Here is a 21,774-nt window from a genome sequence, read left to right as displayed (position 1 = left end):
GCGTGGCCTCGGCTCCGACTCGCCCCCTGGAGCAATCCACTCCGGTCTGTTGGGGTCAGTAACTGGGCGGAGGAGGCCGTCATCGACAAGCGACTACAGCGTCTCCACGGTCACGTCGGACGGACCCCAAGGATCTGCCTTGAGGATAACAGGGCCGCCGACCATTGCATGGTGGAGAATGCGGCTACGGCGGTAACCCTCGCTCTGCCTCTCCCACTCCCTTCTTCCTTCTTCTCCCCGGCGCTCTCTGTTCCTAGCAACGGCTCGAGGGCAGCAAAGGCGAATGCAGGCAAGGTAAGGAGGAGAGGGGCGAGGCTCGTTGCGTATTTATGCAGGAAGGGGGCGAAATGGACGGGCAACGAAATCGGGGAAGTTTCCCTCAAATCTGGCATAGTTAATACAGATCCAATTTAACCGCCCACGCGCCCACCTTTTCCTTATTAATCGCACGCACAGTTATGTCCCATCCGCTGACACTGCGTCGCATCCAACTGTAGTAGCGACAGGCGCCGTTCCGCCTCCCCAAGAAAACCACCTCAAAAGGTGCACCTGCCGTTGTTAGCCGATGGGATGAGAATATCCCCCACCCGATTCCTTTCAGATGAAGGAACTGGGCACCGAGCCCGTTACGATCTAGGGGTTCAAAGGCTAGGCCCCGAGAGTCTCGACCGCCGCCCCAGGACAACGGAGTCAGGGACAACTATGGGCGAGCCCGTACATGGCCGAGGCCTGAGCAAGCGATCGCTCGGGATGCCCTAAGTTGTGTCCGAGACCGGCAGGGAGGTCTCCGAATGGGATCCCACCGTAGGGAGGCATCGAGCCCCCGGGGCCAATCGAATGGCCCTAGGACCCACTAGAGAAGCCCTCTAGTACTTTTGGAGTGCGTCTCTAGACCGCTAGCCGACCCCTATCAAATGGGGCACGGGCCTCCACTCAGACTTACCCGATAACAGCTCACCGGAAGTGTCATCACTCGCGCCCACCGAGGGTAGCCTGGCATATTCCATCCCTCCTTCCGAACGAAAAGGATGTGCGAGGGTCGCACAAAAAGCCAGAGGAACTCCTGATCGCCCTCTCGCTCCATGCAGAGGCTCGGGGGCTCTTCCTGCAACCATGCCAAGACCCAGCGACCCAGGCTTGCACTCGAGGGCTCGGCAAACAACCCCTCCTTCTGAACAAAAAGGATGCGCGAGAGTCACACAAAAAGCTAGGGGAACTCCTAATCGCCCTCTTGCTCCGTGCAGAGGCTCAGGGGCTCTACCTACAACCATGTCGAGACCCAGTGACCCAGGCTCACACTCGAGGGCTCAGCAAACAACCCCTCCTTCCAAACGAAAAGGATGCACGAGGGTCGCACAAAAAGCTAGGGAAACTCCTGATCGCCCTCTCGCTCCGTGTAGAGGCTCGGGAGCTCTTCCTGCAACCAGGTCAAAAACAAGCAACCCGGACTCACACACGGGGGCTCGACAAAAAGTGACAAATGGCACCGAGCCCGTTACGGTCCAGGGGTTTGAAGGCTGGGCCCCCAAAGGTTTCGACAGCTGCCCTAGGACAAATAGAGTCAGGGATGACTATGGGCGAGCCCGTACATGGCCGAGGCCCAAGCAAGCAATTGCCTAGGATGCCCTAAGTCGTGTCCGAGACCGACAGGGAGGTCTTTGAATGGGATCCCACCACAAGGAGGCACGTAGCCCCCGGGGCCAATCGAACGGCCCTGGGACCCACTAGAGAAGCCCTCTGGTACTTTTTGGAGTGCGTCTCTAGACCGCTAGCCGACCCCTATCGAATGGGGCACGGGCCTCCACTCGGACTTACCTGATAACAGCTCACTGGAGGTGTCACTACTCGCGCCCATCGAGGGTAGCCTGGCATACTCCACCCCTCCTTCCGAATGAAAAGGATGTGTGAGGGCCGCAAAAAAAAGACAGGGAAACTCCTGATCGCCCTCTTGCTCCACGCAGAGGCTCAGGGGCTCTTCCTGCAACCAAGCTGAGACCCAGTGACCCGAACTCGCCCTCATGGGCTCGGCAAACGCAATAAAACCCCTCGCACGACATGAGAAAAGTCCCTGGAGGAATAAATCCACTCCTCTAGGGCCTCGGGGGCTACACCTAGCAGGTGCGCTCGCGCGCACCCACCGAGGCCTCGAGTACGAAACACCATCCCGCCAGGAGCTGCCGCGAGCCAAGTCTCATCAAAACCTCAGGGAGAGCGCTCACACTCTCCCCGAGGCTCGGGGGCTACTGTCGTGTACCATAAAAAGGGGTCCCTAAGCAAAAGCCGAAAAAATCGCTTAGACCCTGTCAAAATCAAAGCCAAGAGGCAACCACTAGCTAGCCCCCACCTTGTCCGAGGTTACCGATTCTCCGTCTCGCCCGAGGCCTCACACGTAAGGCCTCGGACGAGTAACCGATTTTCTGCCTCGCTCGAGGCCTCGCACGAAAGGTCTCGGACGGGGGACCGATTCTTCGCCTCGCTCGAGGCCTCGCACGAAAGGCCTCGGACGAGCAACCGATTCTCCATCTCGCTCGAGGCCGGCTCGGCGACAGCCCTGCCGCCTCCGCCTCGACCGATCTCCCTAACAGAACGTCACGTCCAACCAAACGTGACCAACCACTCCCACGACGTCGGCCGGACGATGGCTTGACACAACAGAGTGGCCGACGAGATAGGAAGTCGCATCAACACCAGGTCGTCTGGGACGGGACGGGGCAGGGGTTACCGGCCACTGTACTCGGTATTGTGCCCACGACTGATGCCCGCACTGCACTGTGCTACCTAACCCCTGCTCCAAGAACAACGCAGCGTGGGGAGTTAAGTCTGGGTCACTATAGCCTCGGAATCAGTGTGTAGGACCAACTGCTCCCTCTGGGCCACGGCAATCCACTTCAGGGTCTCGGCAGCCTCGGGATTTGCGCCCGCCGAGCCCCCCACGATGGCTCGGCCTCGGCACCAACTGAGCCTTGGCTTTTTACACTATCAGCACACAGCGACCGGCACGTCGTCCGCCATGCCCTGTGTCAGGCTATCACTGGAGCTCCCACATCGCACAAGATCGGGCGTGGCCGGCGCGTTGCTCCAGTGCATCAAGGATAGGACCGCTCCGTCGACCATGCCACCACAGTGATAAGCTATAGGGCTCGGAAACGCCACCTCCGCTCACAGGACACCGCGTAGCAAACACATGTATCACCCCTGTCCCCCCTTCAACTATAAAAGGGAGAGACCGGGGCCATTTCTAGAGGCAGGCGAACACAGACAGACTCACTCACTCACTCACGCGCAAGCGACACTCTGTAGCACGCACGCTTCTCCGCTGCCTGAGATCAACATCTCAAGCAATCCACACCGCTCCACGCAGAGACCTGGGACTAGCTCCCTCTCTCGCCCTGCTTGTAAACACCTACTGCAAGCACTTCGGTGCAAGGAATACAAGATCGATCTCTCAGACCGGACGTAGGGCACCTATCGCCTGAACCAGTATAAACCTTGTGTCTCTTTGCATCACCATTCGGGATTAGGGGCACGCAGTATATTTTCACTAGTTGGTTGAGGGTCCGCCGGTTCAAAACACCAACACTACATAAAAAACGTTTTTAGCAACGGGACGAATGTTTTATAGGGGCGGCTGATGATAGAGCCGCCCCTACAAATGGTTGCCAAATGAGCCGCCCTTACAAATGAATTTGTAGGGACGGTCGGGGTTATCAGCCGCCCCCTATAAATGGCCCGATTTGTAAGGGCGGCTGGATATCCAGCCGCCCCTACAAAGGCGGCTCAATATCCAGCCGCCCCTATAAATTGATTTGTATGGGCGGCTCAACAATGAAGTGCCTCTACAAATGGACGCCGAATATTAAAAAGTAAGCACTAAAATTCAAATTTTGTAAACGACCTCGGATGAAGAAACAATCAAAATGAAAGTTGTAGATCTCAAAAAGTTACGAAACTTTGTAGTTGACAACTTTTTCAGTTGAGATCATTTACTACTTGAAAATACTGTTTGAAATTATTATTCCCGTTTATCCTCTAATTCGGAGCCAATTCTTAAAACTGGTCTAGTTTTCGCATACGAACTCCGATTTCAACGTTTCATATATCAAAATTGATCAGAAAAAAAAATTCGGATCCATCCATCCCCGACAACGCGGGGTTCGAAAAATTTAGATTGGTCAAAAAGTGGTCACAAGATGCTCTTTTCGTGGTCACAAGGTTTTTGTCGATTTTGAGCAAGTTTTCTGAAAATTCCACAGGCCACGTCTTTCACTTGTTTCAGCTCATATTTTCTGTGGTTACTTCTTTTGTACTCCTAAGTAAAAGAAAAATATCAAAAAAATAAAATAAAAAAGTTGAAATTTCGCAAAAAAACAATGACGGCCAAAAAAATAGAAAAAAAGAGAGGGGCAAAAGAGGAACAATATTTAGAGGAGCACATAGAGAAGGTCAAACGTTATTTTGGAACACTAATTGATTTCAGATGAAAAAATCATGAACATAGAAGTTGCAGAACTTATCAAGATCTATAAGTTTTATTTTGATCATTTCTTCATCCGATAAAGTGGCAATAATATTGTTCACAAAATTTACATCTCTCTCTTATAGTTTCATAAACAATAAGAGGGATATGTAACATTTGTGAACAATGTTACTACCACTATGTCGGATGAATAAATGATCAAAATAGAAGTTGTAGATCTCGGAAAGTTATGAAACTCTATAGTTGACAACTTTATAATTTGAAATCATCTTGTGAAGGAAAATTACGTTTGAAATTCTAAATTTGAAATTTAAATTTTGTAAACGACCTTGGATGGAGAAACAACCAAAATAAAAGTTGTAGATCTCGATAAGTTATGAAACTTTGTAGTTGACAACTTTTTGAATTGAAATCATCTTGTCAAGAAAAACTACGTTTGAATTTCCAAAAATTTGAAATTTAAAATTTTTAAACGACCTCGGATGGACAAATTGTAAAAATAAAAGTTGTAGATCTTGAAAAGTTATGAAACTTTGTACTTGATAACTTTCTCATTTGAAACCATCTTGTCATAGAAAACTACGTTCGAATTTCTATTATTTGAAATTCAAATTTTATAAGTGACCTCGGATGGAGAAACTACCAAAATAAAAGTTGTAGATCTTGAAAAGTTATAAAACTTTATAGTTGACAACTTTTTCATTTGAATTAGTTTAGGGCCTCAAACAATCAATTTATGCTCAGTTTTTTATAATACATGGGGAATCAAAATGGATTGTGGACACAAGTGAATGTGAGGTATAGTGGTAGAGGAGATGGCGCGTGAGAGAGAGGTCGCCGGTTCGAATCCCAGCCGACGAAGTGTGCAAAAATCATGAAAAAATGCTGCAACCATAGAGTGGGGGTGTGTGTGGCTGCCGGTGGGGACGTCCTGGGTTAAAAAAAATTGCTATTTTTTTGCACCTTTTTCGTGGTTTCTGGAAATTGATTTGTAGGGGCGGCTCAATATCCAGCCGCCCCTACAAATCGGATTTGTAGGGGTGCTGATAACACTAGCCGCTCCTACAAATCGATTTGTAGGGGCGGCCTGAGAACCGCCCCTATAAATCAGTGATTTTTAGCCACCCTTTCATAGGAGCGGCTAGCAAAACCGCCCCTACAGAGGGTTACCAGCCGCCCCTAAAAACCTTTTTCTACGTAGTGGCATGGGGTGTTTAAATACTAATAAAAAACAAATTACAAAATCCGTTAGTACTCCACGAGACGAATTTATTAAGCCTAATTAACACGTTATTAGCACATATTTACTATAACACCATATTGACAAATTATGGACCAATTAGGTTTAAAAGATTCGTCTCGTAAATTAGTCGCAAACTATACAATTAGTTTCGTAATTAGTCTATATTTAATACTGCATGTGCTGATGGGACCACAAAGCATGAATCAAACCAGTGGCGGAGCCAGGATTTATACTCAGGGGGGCCGGCCGTCAGGAATTATACTTAGGGGGGGCCGGCTCGGTCTTTTTCATTGCGATAATTTTATTATCTAGTTGTGTTTTGTATGATTATATTATCTAGAAGATATTAATAGGTATATATGACAAGAATTTTATATAATCTCCCTCTTAATGAGAGAAGGGATTTTCATCTCTCAAGAGAAATATACAAATGATCTTCTCAAGAGATTCAAGATGGATGAATATAAGCCAATCAAGACACCAATACTAACTAATAGACATCTCGACCTAGATGAGGGAGATAACACGGTTGATCAAACTATCTACTGCTCTATGATAGGTAGCTTGTTATATTTAACCGTATCTAGGCCCGACATCATGTTTAGTGTGTGTATATGTGCAAGATTTTAAGCTAATCCTAAGGAAACTCACTTAATTGCCGTAAAAAGAATCCTTAGGTATCTTAAGCACACACCAAGCATTGGCCTTTAGTTTCCCAAAGGAGCTATATTTGAATTAGTTGGCTATTCCGATTCGGATTATGCCGGTTGCAAAGTTGATAGAAAAAACACATCCGGAGGGTGCCATTTGCTTGGTAGATCACTTGTGTCTTGGTCCTCCAAGAAACAAAATAGTGTGTCCTTGTCCACCACCGAAGCGGAATACATTGCTGCGGGTGCTTGTTGTGCACAAATACTTTACATGAAGCAAACTTTGCTAGACTATGGTGTAGTTCTAGAAAAAGTACCTCTTTTGTGCGATAATGAAAGTGCGGTAAAACTTGTAAATAATCTGGTTCAATACTCTCGCACCAAGCACATAGATATCCGCCATCCCTTTCTTAAAGATCATGTTACTAAAAATAATATATCATTAGAAGGTGTAAGGACCGAGGATCAATTGACGGATATCTTCACTAAACCGCTAGATGAGGCGACCTTTTATCAATTGCGGAATGAGCTCAATGTTCTTGATTTTAGTAACTTCACTAAAAAAATGAGATTGTGTTGTCCCTTGCATTGCATTGTAATATACAACATGTTTAATTTTTGGTAATGCATATAGGGCTTGTCTAACATGGTTAAGATAACCGCCGTAAAGCGTGCGAAGAAGCTTAACCTTAGATCAAACTTGACAAGCAACTAGATTTATTTTCAAGTATTGTATTGCATATGCATGAATGTTGCTTTGTCGTTTATCTTCAATTGCCCTCTTATTACCTATTTTCTTAAAACGAATTATAGCCTAAGGCAAAATATTTTTAAAAAACTTGAGGGTTTGAGAGAGGTCACTCACATCAGTCCCAATTGGTGTTTATTTTGATCTTATTGGAGTTTGGACTTGATTAAGAACAGACAGCACGAAGGACTTTGAAGATTTGCTGGAAAAAGGGTGACCGGACGCTGCACCGGACTCTGATGTCCAGCGTCCGGTCAGTTCACAGGAGGTGAACTGCTGCTGAGAAGGAGTGACTGGACGCTGAAACAGTGTTCTCCGAGCGTCTGGTCAGATGGCGATCCAGCGTCCGGTCGATCGAAGACGATGAAGGCCACTTGCACCGGACTCTGGCTGTGTCCGGTCGGTGTTCACCGGACGCGTTCGGTCACGATTCTAGGGGATTTGGACCTCTCTGGAATCGACCGGACGCTGGGTGGCAGCGTCCGGTCGCTGCCACCGGAGCGTCCGATCAGTAGAAATCATGCGGGAATCGAACTCTCTTCTTCGTTTCCTATTCTACTCCGTGGGGGCCACTATAAATCTCCGCGTGTGGTTTTTTGACCTATCTCTATTCCGTATCCTCGCCACTGCCGCGCCTGTCCTCTACGCCGCCGCTAGCTCCGTGCCATGTGCCACCACCGCCGCTACCCGCGCTACGCCGCGCATGCGCCTCCACGCCATGCGCCGCCGCCGGCACTGCCCGCGCTTGCACCATGCCCGTGCCGCTGCTCGTGCCTCCGCGCCATGCGCCACCGCCACTACCTCTGCCCGCAGCCACACCGCCGTGCCCTGCCACCGAAGCCCCCACAACAGCAGCGCCACCCACTTGCTCTAGTGCCCTGACACCGCCGCCGTGCCCTGCCCGAGCGCCAGCGCCGCTGAGCCCTTGTTCCAGCGCCGTTGAGGTCTTGCCCTAGCCTGCGCTCGTGCCTCTACTTCACATGCCCAAGCCACATTGCAGTGCCCTGCATCCTCTATCGCCGATCCACGCCACTGCAAACCCTAATCACCAGTTGTCGACCTGGTGGTCCCTCGATCCGTTCATCTTCTTGTCGTTTCACCGGTTCGTCTGGTAGCAAGCCATTGGTTCTAATTTCGCATCTAATTGCTTGCTTTCCTAGGGTTTCGTATCTGTAGATGAATAATTAAAATTATTTGTATACCCTCTATTCTATCGTGCAGTGAGTTAGTGCCGTTGTGGTCCTATTTGCAGTTGTCAATCAACTCGGGGTCAAGCTCACGAGTACGGATCGAGGCCAAGCCTCGGAAGTGATAGTTGGCAGGTGATCTTCGTCAGTGGCAGTTGTTCTTTTCAGATCCATCACATGGTTCATGTTAAGAATGTTGGAGGAGGTCCCGGTGATGAGGATCCGAGGCCCCCGCCTCGCTTGCCTGCAGATCCAAAAGGCAAGGCGACGAAGAAGCTTGCAACAAAGAAATGGAAGTATCCAGATTCAGATATAGCTAGAGCACCAGATTCAGATATAGCTAGAGCAGCCGTAGTTGTAGCAGCAGCAGAGCGTGTAGAGGTAGGAGGTGCTAGGAGTGGAGTCCAGATCGTAGATCAGCTCTCTCCATCTACGAGAGCTGCACTAGAGCAGGTTGAGCGCCGTCATGGTGGTCCAGCTAGAACGGTCATGGTTGCGGGATGGCGGGTTGTCTTGGATGAGAGTCAGCCTCAGGGGGTCATAGCAGGAGCCACAGCCAGCAGAGCAGACTCAGGAGGGAGAGCAGGCCATGGAGATAGAGTAGGCACCTTAGCCATAGCTTCACCGCTCTGGTCGTACCCATGTGCCTATCACTCCGAGGTCAGAGACCCAACGGAGGGGTTCACGTCTACCGCCTAGACCACAGGGTCCGCCTCCAGTGACCCACTTGGATTTGAGGGCTGCCACGGCCAAGCAGGTTCAGCAGCTCAGATTTGTGGACTTTGAGCAGTGGTTTCCATCGAGGCGGGATGAGCGTGCTTCAGTGGGTTTCTACACACCTCTGTAGGAAGATTTTTATAATGCATATCTTAACAGTGGGGCTGTATTTAGATCTCAAAGGGTGTATAACATTGAGACCATTGTTGCAGCAGCTAGAGAGCACATTCACCCCTACCTATCTTACCTGCCAGGGCTGACAGATTTACTTGGACGGACATGGTTATATGTTTTATCTTGGGTCCATCAGTTCTATGCTTCTCTCTGGATTGACCCGCAGCATAGATTTATACACTTTGCATTCAGTGACAGAGATTATAGGCTGATGAGCACTAGGGTTAGAGAGATACTCAGGCTTTAGGAGCAGTCTGTCCGGCTATTTGAGGTTTGCTATGGACAGGCAGCGCCCCCCAGATGCCCTCATGACGGTATGGTGCCCCCTACAGATCTAGTCCGCCACTGCTTCATAGAGCCATTCGGCGAGGGGTCTAGCAGGACACCCAGTGATCTCACTCCCATTGCTAGAGTGCTAGATGCCATTATGAGGATGACACTGCTTCTGAGGATGGGGTATCGCGAGGGCTTGACTCGCATATGGTTGTGGTTACTGAAATCTCTAATGCAGCAGACAGTGTTTGATATTTGGGATCTTCTTCTATCAGAGATGGAGGATACTATTGCAGAGGGTTTCAGGGGTCATAGGCAGCTGCCGTATGCTCACTAGATTACATTCTTGATCCACAGGGCAGTTACTGTGAGGCCACCAGAGATGCTGGCAGAGTACAGTGGTGCTACTATAGAGTTCCCTGCATACAATATGACTCAGATGATCCGATATAGTGCAGTGAGGACACCCAGCCAGCCGAGCCGATGTCCAGAGGTGCCAGAGACTGCAGCTCAGCAGGATGAGACTATTAGGGGCATAGCAGCTATAGAGGAGGAGGAGCTTGACGCCAGCAGGAGGGGATGGTCGAGAGCGACCCCAGTGACAGCTCAGATGAGGACTACCAGGACATTCCTCAGATGCCTCCACGTCGACATGACCATGAGGCCGGTAGCTCTAGTTCAGCTCCACCTACACCGCAGACAGACCCCGCTCTACTTACCATACTTGAGCGGATGAGGCAGGATCAGGCTCGCCAGGCTTAGGAGACCGCCGCCACTTTTGCACAGTTTCAGACTCAACAGGACGAGTTTCAGCGGCAGCAGCAGGCCATGCAGCAGCAGGCCATGCATCAGCAGTAGCTCCCCATGCTACAACAGCTCCTTGGATTTATGTAGCATGTAGTGATAGCTATTAGGGTCCCACTGCCACAGCCTTCACCCTAGCTTGATCAACCTGCCACCACTTTTATGACTCTAGCTTTACAGCCTAGTGGGCTTTAGAGTCAGGGACAGCCACCAGCACAGTTTGCTTCACCTATCGAGCAGGTGTCCCAGTGGTTTGCTTCGTCAGTGTTAGCCCCGCAGTTCACACCTCTTCAAACGGGCTTCACACCGGCTCAGACTTCCTCACTATTAGTGTCAGATACCTCAGTCTCTAGGAGTCTTGGAGCGACTTTCAATGAGTTGACAGGGTAGCCTACTCCGCCATATTTGCATATCCCAGGTCCTTAGATAGTTGCACCTATTACCGGGACTACAGAGACGCTCCCTTCCTTAGTGGCATCATCAGAGCCGGCTACTCCAATCATACCTGCACAGTCTACAGCAGCTCCAGTTGTTGTTCTGACCCAGACCGCTTCAGCGTCGCTTCCAGCTACAGAGGGGCAGACTGCTTAGAGCTATAGTTCAGATGACGATGGCACTCAGTTCCAGCTTGCTCCTCGTACCTCAGCGCTCGACTCGTCCGCTGCAGCCCCGCCGACTGACCCTTAGGTTTTGGTGTTTGACGCCAAAGGGGGAGAGGGATCGAGTATGTTAGTCTTAGGGGGAGCGACATATCTAGTGGGAGCTTAGTTTATCTATTAGATTATCTATTACATTTGAAGTTTTATGTGTGATACACTATTATGCATTTGTGTGTTTACTTTTATGCATCAAACTATATTTATGTGATAGTGATATCTACGTGATCATGATATATGACATGTGTGCTCTCTAATTTGAATTATTTATATGTCATATCACTTGTGCTATGCTCATTTGCTTTACTTCCGTGTTTTACTCCGATGCAAATGAGCTTTATTACTTGTACTCATGCTTATTTTTATATCTTTTGAGTACATCATGTTGGCTTGGATCATATAAGCTAGCCTAACTCTTTTGTTCTTATTATCAAAAGCTTATATGAACCAAGCATGTTAAAAACCTCAACTCTTTCACATACTCGAGGTGGTATTGTCATCAATCACTAAAAATGGGGAGATTGAAAGCATCTACGCCCCTAGTTGGGTTTCGGTGATTAATGACAATATGTGATTACTATGACTAACGTGTGTTTTGCAGAGGCAATTAAGTTAGGCCATGGTAATAGAGATCGATTGGGCTATTATGGTGGTAATGCCCCTACGATGGAAATCATTTCGGTTTTCAAAGGATGGACGACAAGGCTAAGGATGGACTAGTTCTAAGTGTCGTTTGGTGTTGAAGAGACACTTAGAGTAGTTTAGGACTTTGTTTTCCTTTGGCCGTACTATTAAGGGGGTATGGACGGGTAGCTTAACCCAGGTGAGTCAAGTGGGTTAGGTGTGGTGCACACTTGCTAAACCTAGCACTAGGTAGCTCCTAAAACGCCCTTAGATCATTTGGAGCAAACTTCATTCACGTACGTTCGAAAGTTAAAAGTGAATGGAGGGTCAAATACTGACCAGACGCTGGCTTCGGTGTGACCGGACGCTGGCGTAGAGTCCGATTAGTTCATTTGATCAAGGTGAAGTCGTCTGGAAGTGACCGGATGTTGAGAGGTGAAGTGATCGAACGCTGAGGGCCAGTGTCTGGTCGACTCCAGTAAGGTTCCAGAGAGGGAAAATCACGACCGGACGCGTTCGGTCAGTGCTGATCGGACGCTATCCAGTGTTTGGTCACTATTTGATCACTGGAATTTGGGGTGAACTGACCGGTGCGTCCGATCAACATGACCGGAGCATCCAGTCACCCCGCAGAGGCACATAACGGTTCGTTTTTCAGCCCATGTTATAAATACTTCCTCCATTCATGTGTGGGGGTACTTTTGCTCATTTCAACAGCTGAGAAACACCTTTGAGAGTGCCAAGAAGAGCAAGATCCTAGTGAGGTGATTGAGATTTGAGAATCCCAAAGAGAGCCCTCATTAGTGAGATCAAGAGTAGCAAAGTGTGCATCCACCCTTCTCATTAGGCTTGTTGTGGTCAAGTGAGAGTACGTGCTTATTACTCTTGGTGATCGCCATCACCTAGACGGCTTGGTGGTGATTAGGAGCTTGGTGATCATCCGGCGGAGCTTGTGGATGACCCAACTCAAGTTGTGAGCGGTTGTGGGTGATTCACCGCGATGGAGTGTCAAAGAATCAACCCGTAGAGAGCACTTGATCCTTGCGCAGATCAAGGGGGAGCTACACCCTTGCGCGGGTGCTCCAACGAGGACTAGTGGGGAGTGGTGACTCTTCGATACCTCGACAAAACATCGCCGCGTTCCTCATTCTCTCTTTACTTTGAGCATTTACTTTGAACATTTACTTTGAGCAATTCAATACTTGTCTTTATATTCATAGAATTGTCATGCTAGAGTAGGATTGGAACTTAGGTTGCAAGACTTTTTGTGCGGTAGAACATTCGAAACACTTTCTAGGCACAAGGGGTTAATTGGGCTAACCGTTGGATTTAATTATTGCAAAGAAATTTAGAATTAGCCCAATTCACCTTCTCTCTTGGGCATCTTGATCCTTTCACCCCCCCACATGCCTCTGGGCATCGACAGTGTTGTGGGCGCCGGCTTTCACCGTACCGGATGAACATGGTAAAACCCCTTGCATGCCTCCAGGTATCAACGGTGTGGCAGGCGTCGACGTCTGCCATACCCAAAGAAGACAATACAACCTCCCAAGTGCATCTGACATTCAACAGTATTGTGGGCGCCTACCATCATCCTGTACCCACCGGCGTGTGCAACAAGACTTAGTAGCATACATGCTCTCTCACTCTCACTTGTAAGGCCACCCCCTTTATCTATAAAAGGGGGTGCGCTCTCTCCCAACAGATAGGTTGATTCAGATTCATTCAGATCGATCAAGTTCACTGGTTCACAACCACAGAACCGCCAGGTTCGAACCACAAGCACACGCTTGAACACTTAGCTCATAGCGGGGCTCCCGTCACTCTCGACCCTTCCGACCGAAGTCCGACCGGACCTCTTGTACCTCTTATCTTTCTCCTTCTCGTTTGTAACCCCACTACAAACTTAGAGCACCTAGACTCAGGAATAAAGTCACCGACCGACTTGAACTGGACGTAGGGCACGTTGCCTGAACCAGTATAAACCCTATGTCATTAAGTGCTAGGCCACCTCCAATCACAACGTACGACAAAACTACAAATATTTACTTGTTGGTCACTTTCTGCACCGACAGATCTAGTTTAATAAAATCTAGATTTATAAAAAAAATATCAATATTTATTTCTGTGTGCTATAAAAGTATTTATTCTGTAATTAATCTACTAATACTTATTAGCATCATAAATATTGTTTTTAAATAAGCTTAGTCTAACTTAAAATTGGTTGCAAGCTATGGCTAATCTACTAATACTTATTTAATATCACAAACACTATTTTTAAATAGACATAATCAACAAACTTGAAATTGTTCATTTGAAATTGGCTACAAGCTAAAAAGATTAATACTTCCTCCGTCCAGGAAAGAATACAACTATGGGATTCATGTCAGTCAAACTAGTTCAAGTTTAATCAAGTTTATAGTAAATAGTATTAACGCTTATGTCTCCAAATAAATTTATTATGAAAATATATCCTATAACGAATACAATGATACTTATTTTGTACCATGAATGTTAGTACTTTTTTATATAAATTTAGTCAAACTTTAAACTGTTTAACTTCTCGAAAAACGAGAATTATATTCTTTTATGGATGAAGGGAGTATACTAATACTTATTTAGTACCATAAATATTATTTTTAAATAAACCTAACCAAATTGGTTAACTTAAAGAGTGAGTCGTGCACTCCTTTTAAGAAGATGAAGGAGCTGAGGAAATACGTCTTTGCCAATGGCCACACAACACAATCGCTCGCGTCGCGATATAGGTCATCCTTACTGTTTGTTTGGATGTATATGTATTTACTGAAAGTAAAACTTGATTTAATTTTCATCTCAATCCACACCGACGTATATGAATTGAGACGTATACATATACACCGATACCTTTTAGGCCACGTACAAAACGCGGTGCTCACAGTGGACAAAAGGTAAGAGGATATATATACGGTACTCTCTCTATATATTTATAGAAACAGCCATGGTCATCCATACAGATGTCAGAGGAAGGCACAGCCGAAACACAGTTACCAACTTGGCTAGGTGTACGGCACTGACCCTACGATGTTACGACCCAGTGAAGGGCGGTCATGTGGCTAGCTTGCAAGTGAACAACTGGAGGATAGATAGATAACAACTGGAGGATAGATAGATAGACATTGAGTAAGTGCATGCTTCTTCTTTTGGAACATGCTAGGCCCCTGTTTTGTTTGTTTGGCCTAACAACGATACTATATTAAGACGTGGGTGGGTTTACAATGAGGAAATCTGTCCATTATTCTATGCTTAGAATAGCGAAAGCGAGAGGTGGTGTGCCTGCGCTTTCAGCTGCTCGTTCGTCTCTTTCAGTGAACGATGCTCCTTCATCACCACGTCCTTCTCCTGCGTATATATTTATAAACACAAAATTTTACACATACACCCATATATAACATGCCAATCCGTTGGTACACGAAAGGTACTTACTAGAGGTGGTGGGGGTGTTTGATCCTGTGACTAAAATTTAGAAGATATTACATAAAGATATTGTATAGGGGGTTTAGATACTAATAAAAAACAAATTACAAAATCCGTCAGTACTCTATGAGACGAATTTATTAAGTCTAATTAATCCGTTATTAGTACATATTTACTGTAGCAACATGTTGTCAAATCATGGGCTAATTAGGCTTAAAAGATACGTCGCGTAAATTAGTCGCAAACTGTATAATTAGTTTCGTAATTAATATATATTTAATACTCCATGTGTCAATATCTGATGGGACCACGAAGCATGAATCAAACACCAACGTAGCTAGCGTCAGATCTGAGCGCTCACCTTTTTCATGGTCTCGTTCTGTGACGACAAGTCTGCAACTTTCCTTGCCAGTTCATCTCGAATCGCCTAGAAACAAATAGCAAACCAAATTAAACCAGCGAGCTTGAATTTTAGCAAGGGAGTTGCTTTTTTGTTCTTGCATGCATGCACACTACTGGCGTGTAGCAGCTAGACTGAATTGTGAATTCTGCAGAGCTAGCTAGCACCGGATCATGGCGCGCGAAGATGGAGATGGGCATCACATCACCTGACGGCGGAGGATGGTCTGCCGCGCCGATTCCCGGTTGGCGAGCACACGCTGCAGCCGCTTCTCCTCCTTCTCCGCCTGAAATTGAAATCAATTGTTGCACCCAGATGATCGACGACCCATCAGATCGACAGCCGGCCGGCACAACCAATCGCACAACTAAAACTAACGGCAAGGACTAGTACGTCGCCGGCGGCTAGCTAGTTATTACCTCGGTGAGCATGTGCCGTGGCCTGGGCCCGTGATGAGCAGCACCGGGCGCCGGCGCCGGCGCCGACGGCGGGCGGCCGGCGCTGGAGCAGGACGGCGACTGCTTGACCCCGACCCTGCCGAGCTGGAGGCTCAGCCTCGTGCTCGACATCTCCTCGTCGTCGGTCATCTCCTGGGGCGTGTGCAGCCGCGCCGTCGCCTGCGCCTGCACGGCATTACTGCCTGCAGCCATGTCGGCCAGCGCCAGCGCCGTGCCGAGCTCGACGTCGGGCGTGATGCCCCGCCGGCATTGCCGCTGCCCGTCGCCGCCGCCGTCGGACATGGGATCCTACTAGCACCCGAAGAAGGGCAGCGTCGGTGGGTGGGATGGTGCCAGTCGTGTACGGGGCGGGAGGGGTCGCGGTCGCGCTCATCTGATATACGAGTACTCCTACTCCTCCCTCCGGGGCGCGCGGCGTCTGGCTGGCCCGTGCCGCGCCGCCACGTCGCGGGCGCCACAGGACGTGCCCGGGGCGGGTACGCGTGGACGGAGAGGATCAGAGGACACGTGGGGTGCCTAGCTCTGCCTCCTCGTGCGCGCATGCAGGGAGCGGGGGGATAGAAATTACACGATCTACCGTATATACTGATATTTAAAGATAAATAGCAAGCCTTAAAACATGGGCTAATAAGGAATTTAGAGATAGAAGGAGAGATATTCGGAGATACAAACCGTCGGGTTTGAAGGGAGAGAAGGAAGACATGCCGTCAGTGCAGTGTCCGGGCGGCGGTGTCGAACGGCGTGGTGGAGGCGCTGTCACAGAGGTGGCGGTGAAGCTGGTGGCGGTACTTCTCGTCGCTGGCAGCGCCCCCTCTCTAGATCGGCTGGGGTTAGGAGTGTAGGTGGGGTTTCTGGCGGCGCAGGTGAACCTCGTGCCTTGTGCCCCGGCCCCTAACTCCCTTTTTATGGCGCTGTACGACGGAGGCCCACCAACCATAGTTAAGGTTGGACGTCCCCGATCAGGGCGCGGATCAAGGCCCAATTGGCCATTAGGCCAACTAGTGGGATGAATCTAACATTCTCCCCCTTGATCTCACCTTATGACTTAAACTTAACTTACTTATTTTATCTTGTTTCTATTCCACCATAGATCAGTACATAGAGCGTGCCTCATCATCATGGTCAGTTGTCATTAGATTAAACAGCTATAATGCATCTCTCTGTTTTGAAATAGATTCTCAACTAGACCCTTATTGTCCAGGAATCATAGGCTTTCCTTTAAATTCATGTCGGCTAAGTATTCTCTGAACACGTTGGGTGGTAAGCCTTTTGTAAGCGGATCCACGAGCATCTTTTCTGTTCTTATATGATCAAGACTAATTATATGATTCTGGACTTTATCTTTCACAACATAATACTTTATGTCAACGTATTTGGCAGCACCACTTGATTTATTGTTGTGAGCATAACATACTGCTGGATTATTATCGCAGTATAACTTGAGTGGCTTATGTATGTCGTCTACCACTTTCAACCCGGGCATGAATTTCTTCAGCCAATTCACCTGCCATGTGGCCTCATAACATGCTACAAACTCGGTATACATTGTGGACGATGTAGTGACGGTGTGCTTTGAGCTTTTCCACGATATAGCTCCTCCTGCGAGAGTGAATATGTATCCTGACGTGGACTTTCTGTCATCTCCCGCATAATACGAATCTGTGTCCCCTTCTATGTGCAGGGAATCAAATCTTCCATCTTCTGTACGTTAGCATGAGACCCTTCGTGCCTTGCAGGTAACGTAAAATTTTCTTTACTAATTTCCAGTGTTCTGTTCCTAAATTACTCTGATATCTGCCAAGTAACCCAATAACAAATGCTAAGTCAGGGCGAGTACATACTTGAGCCTACTGTAAACTTTCAACAGCTGAACTATATGGAACCGCTTTCATTTGATCAATCTCATATTGATTCCTAGGATATTGAAATTCCCCATATCTATCGCCCTTGACTAAGGGAGCAGGTGAAGACTTATAATTTTGCATACTGTATTTCTTTAAAACTTTTTCTAAGTATGCCTTTTGTGATAATCCTAAAATCCCTTTTTCTCTATCTCGGTGAATCTCTATTTCTAGGACGAAGGAAGCTTCACCGAGATCCTTCATATCAAACTTCGAGGACAAGAACTTCTTTGTTTCTAGTAGATTAATAACATCACTGCTAGTGAGCAAGATGTCATCCACATACAAGACTAGAAAAATGTATTTTCCATTCTTGAACTTTGCATAAACGTAACTGTCCTCTATATTTTCTTGAAATCTAAACTTTCTTATTGTACTATCAAACTTCAAATACCATTGTCTTGAAGCTTGTTTTAATCCGTAAATGGATTTCTTTAGGAGATATCCCATACGTTCTTTTCCTTCCATAACAAAATCTTTCGGTTGTGCCATGTAAACATTTTCCTTCAGATCCCCGTTTAGGAACATCGTCTTTACATCCATCTGATGTAATTCTAAATCGTAATGTGCTACAAGCGTCATTATGATTCTAGAAGAATTCTTACATGAGACTGGAGAAAATATCCTATTATAATCTATACCTTCTCTTTGCGTGAAGCCTTTCGTCACAAGTCACGCTTTGAATCTTTCTATATTCCCTTTGGAGTCATGTTTAGTTTTGTAGACCAATTTACAGCCTACTATCTTGGCTCCTTTAGGAATTATTTCTAAGTCCTAAACACCGTTGGTTTTCATTGATTTCATTTCATCTTACATGACTTCAAGCCACTTGGATGAGTGAGTGCTTCTCATGGCTTCTTCAAATGAGGTGGGATCATCCTCTATTTAAACTTCCTCATATTCATAAACTTCGTAGTCATCAGGAATGACTGATCTCCTGACTCTTTGAGACCTTCTAGGGGCCTCGTTAGATGACGCTTGTTCTATATGAGGCTGTTGTTGCTCTCCCTCATGTGTAACAACGGGTTCTTGGGGATCCTAAAAGACAGGTTCCTCATGTTTATTCATTGTTGCCATAGGAGAACTAACAACAGGTGTTGTTACTATAGTGTCTTGCACTGTTGGTACAGCAACAACAGGTAGCGTGAAGAATAGCTCCTGAACCATAGGAGTGGGCACGTATATCCGCTTCTCTTCAAAACTAATTTCTCGCGCTACCATGCTCCCCCCGATCATATCATCCTCGAAGAAGACAACATGTCTTGTTTCTACAAACTTTGTTTGTCTATTAGGACAATAGAAGCGATAACCTTTTGACTTTTCTGGATAGCCAATAAAATGGCAACTGATTGTCTTGGAGTCTAGCTTCCCTATATTTAGGTTAAAGACTTTAGCCTCAGCTGGACAACCCCACACACTTAAATAGTTAAGTGAATTCCTTTCCTGTCCATAACTCATACGGTGTTTTGAGCACTGACTTGTTTGGCACTCGATTAAGAATATGAATGGCAGTTTTTAACGCCTCCATCCATAAATTTATCGGTAGAGTAGAGTAACTTATCATGCTTCTCACCATATCCATTAAGATACGGTTGCGTCTTTCAGCTACTCTGTTTTGCTGAGGCTCGCCCGGTGTAGAATACTGGACAACTATGCCATTTTCCTGTAAGAACCTTGCAAAAGGTCTAGGAACTTGGCCATATGAGGTGTGTCGACCATAGTACTCTCCCCCACGGTCGGATCTTACTACCTTAATCTTTAAGTTGTGCTGATTTTCTACTTCAGCCTTAAATATCTTAAATTTATCCAACGCTTCCGATCTTTCCTTAATTGAATAAATATAGCCAAAACGAGAATAATCATCTGTGAATGTTATAAATGAATCATAACCATCCACACTTTTCACAGGAAAAGGACCACAGATGTCTGTGTGAACTATTTCTAAAATTCTTGCGCTTCGTTTGACATCTTTCTTTATTTTCTTAACGTACTTTCCTTTTATGCAATCAATGCATTGCTCTAAATCTAAAAATTCTAAAGGCGGAAGAATTGATTTCTTAATCAATCCCTCTATTCTTTCCCTCGAAATATGGCCTAAATGACAATGCCATAATTTCGAAGATACATCATGCACTCTCTTTCGCTTATTTGTTGCACTCATAGACGAGGAAGCATTCTCAAGTTACTGCCCAAGTTCTTCTAAAGTTTGAATTGTCCCCTTTGGAATGCAGAACTGCAGACATTTTTTTTGTTTTCTGCTTTTTCTATAAAAGAATAAACTAATTTCTGTAAAATTGCCATACGATTTCATCAAAATTCATGGATTCCAAGAGAGCCCTAGACCAGAATTGAAAAAAAAAAGGATGTGCTTGATAACACATTCTCTTCTTTGAGCTAACTTATGCTGTGGGTTCACATGCTCTCCGGTAAACATTACGACCAACGAGCATTACAAGCTTCTCATCCAACAACCAAATTCGTCCCTTGTAAAAGTTTGATACCTACAAACTGTGCATGAATTTGTAAGGAAGTCACATGATATGTAGATGAGCAATACTCCTATCTTCCTACCAGGAAATATCCTTGCGGCAACACAAGATGCCAAGACGTTTCTAACACCTCAGCAGAGGACCACAGTCAATAGCAACAACACCGGCAAACAGAAAGATTCCATGACAGACACACAGATCACAGATCTCACATGAAAGTCATGGCCAACAAGAAGTGCATAAGACTGTCTCCAACAACCTCGACCCAAAATAAAAAAACTCATTCGTTCTTTGAATAGCGCTAAAGCAAATGGTTCAATATCTATTTTTGGTTTTCTCCAACAACAAGAATTAAAAGACAAACCTTTCTACAAATTGGTCTCCAGGAGAGAGAATATTCAGATTTAGGTTATGCCTCTCCTGACAAAAAAAAATAGGTCTTCCATATAGGTACTCTGTTGGAGGTTATAGATATTGTGTTGGAGACTCATTTTAGATTTGGGTTCTACAATAGGATTTCCTGCTGCAGACAGTGAATTCCCAGATGGGCCTCCATTCTTCCCTTTCAAAAGCATTCATTCCGAAATTGATACACGTGTACAATCTTAAAAATTAACCGTCATGTTCATAATGCCTGATCGCCATCACTAGATTATACACTTTACAGCAACAGTGATCATTTTGGGTATGATTGTCGCAATCATACAGTACAACAAAAGCTCAGTAAATGGAGCTTAACTACAAATACAAAATACATGGGGAAAAAACTAGAAAGCTGAGCAGTTGTGTGCACACGTAGCACATGAGCCATACAAGGCTCAGAATTGCAACCACCAAGGTATGGGCGTGTATGGTCATGAAGCAGCATATCTCATGCAGATATTCCCACACATGAAGATGAGATCATCACATTGGCCATGTTCGGCTTACCCATATTCGGCTTCTTTTTTCAGCCGGAACAGTGTTTTTCTCTCACAACAATTCAACAAAAACAGTGTTTTTCAGCCAGTTTCAGACCAGCGAATGGGGCCAACCCCCCCCCCCCCACCCCAAAAAAAAAAAAAACAAATCTGAAACACACTAGGAAGTTGGAGATCTATGAGATTGCATGGGCAAACCATTTCATTGGGCCTGGGCCGTGGTCCCCCCCAAAGTTCCATACAGAGCCTTTTAAATTCTGATGATAACAGGATGAAAGCATCCAAGGCTATTATTCTGTACCAAAGGATGAGCTGGACCAATTCAAATTGAAACTATGAGCTGGACACCCCATATGCTCATCAAATAATTTGAGGTAGTCATCCCAGTACAGAATGGATGATACATTGCATATTCAGAACAGTTGGGTTCATAATGTAAAGCCAACAGGGCAAAGAAATTGATAAGCATAGTTGCACGACGGGCTCGAATAAAGGGAGATTAGCAGTGGACCAAATCTTGCAAAGCTATTATGAATGGTTAAACATAAAGGCAGTATCACTTTCAGGTCGGCGTCAATTCCATGAACCACCAAATCA

General features: G+C 46.4%; 1 protein-coding gene across 1 annotated transcript; it reads right to left on the bottom strand.

The window, feature by feature from the left end:
* Positions 1–14,472: 14,472 nt before the first annotated feature.
* Positions 14,473–16,230, bottom strand: LOC136506026 (DNA-binding protein EMBP-1-like). Its single transcript, XM_066501154.1, has 4 exons — positions 15,829–16,230; positions 15,618–15,695; positions 15,371–15,436; positions 14,473–14,934 (listed from the first exon to the last, which is right to left on the bottom strand). The coding sequence occupies exons 1-4, from the start codon at positions 16,147–16,149 to the stop codon at positions 14,839–14,841; spliced, it is 561 nt and encodes a 186-aa protein (XP_066357251.1). The 5' UTR covers positions 16,150–16,230; the 3' UTR covers positions 14,473–14,838.
* Positions 16,231–21,774: the final 5,544 nt, after the last annotated feature.

Source organism: Miscanthus floridulus, chromosome 14 (assembly GCF_019320115.1).
Source record: "Miscanthus floridulus cultivar M001 chromosome 14, ASM1932011v1, whole genome shotgun sequence".
Lineage (NCBI taxonomy): Eukaryota > Viridiplantae > Streptophyta > Magnoliopsida > Poales > Poaceae > Miscanthus > Miscanthus floridulus.
This window is presented reverse-complemented; position numbering and strand designations above follow the sequence as displayed.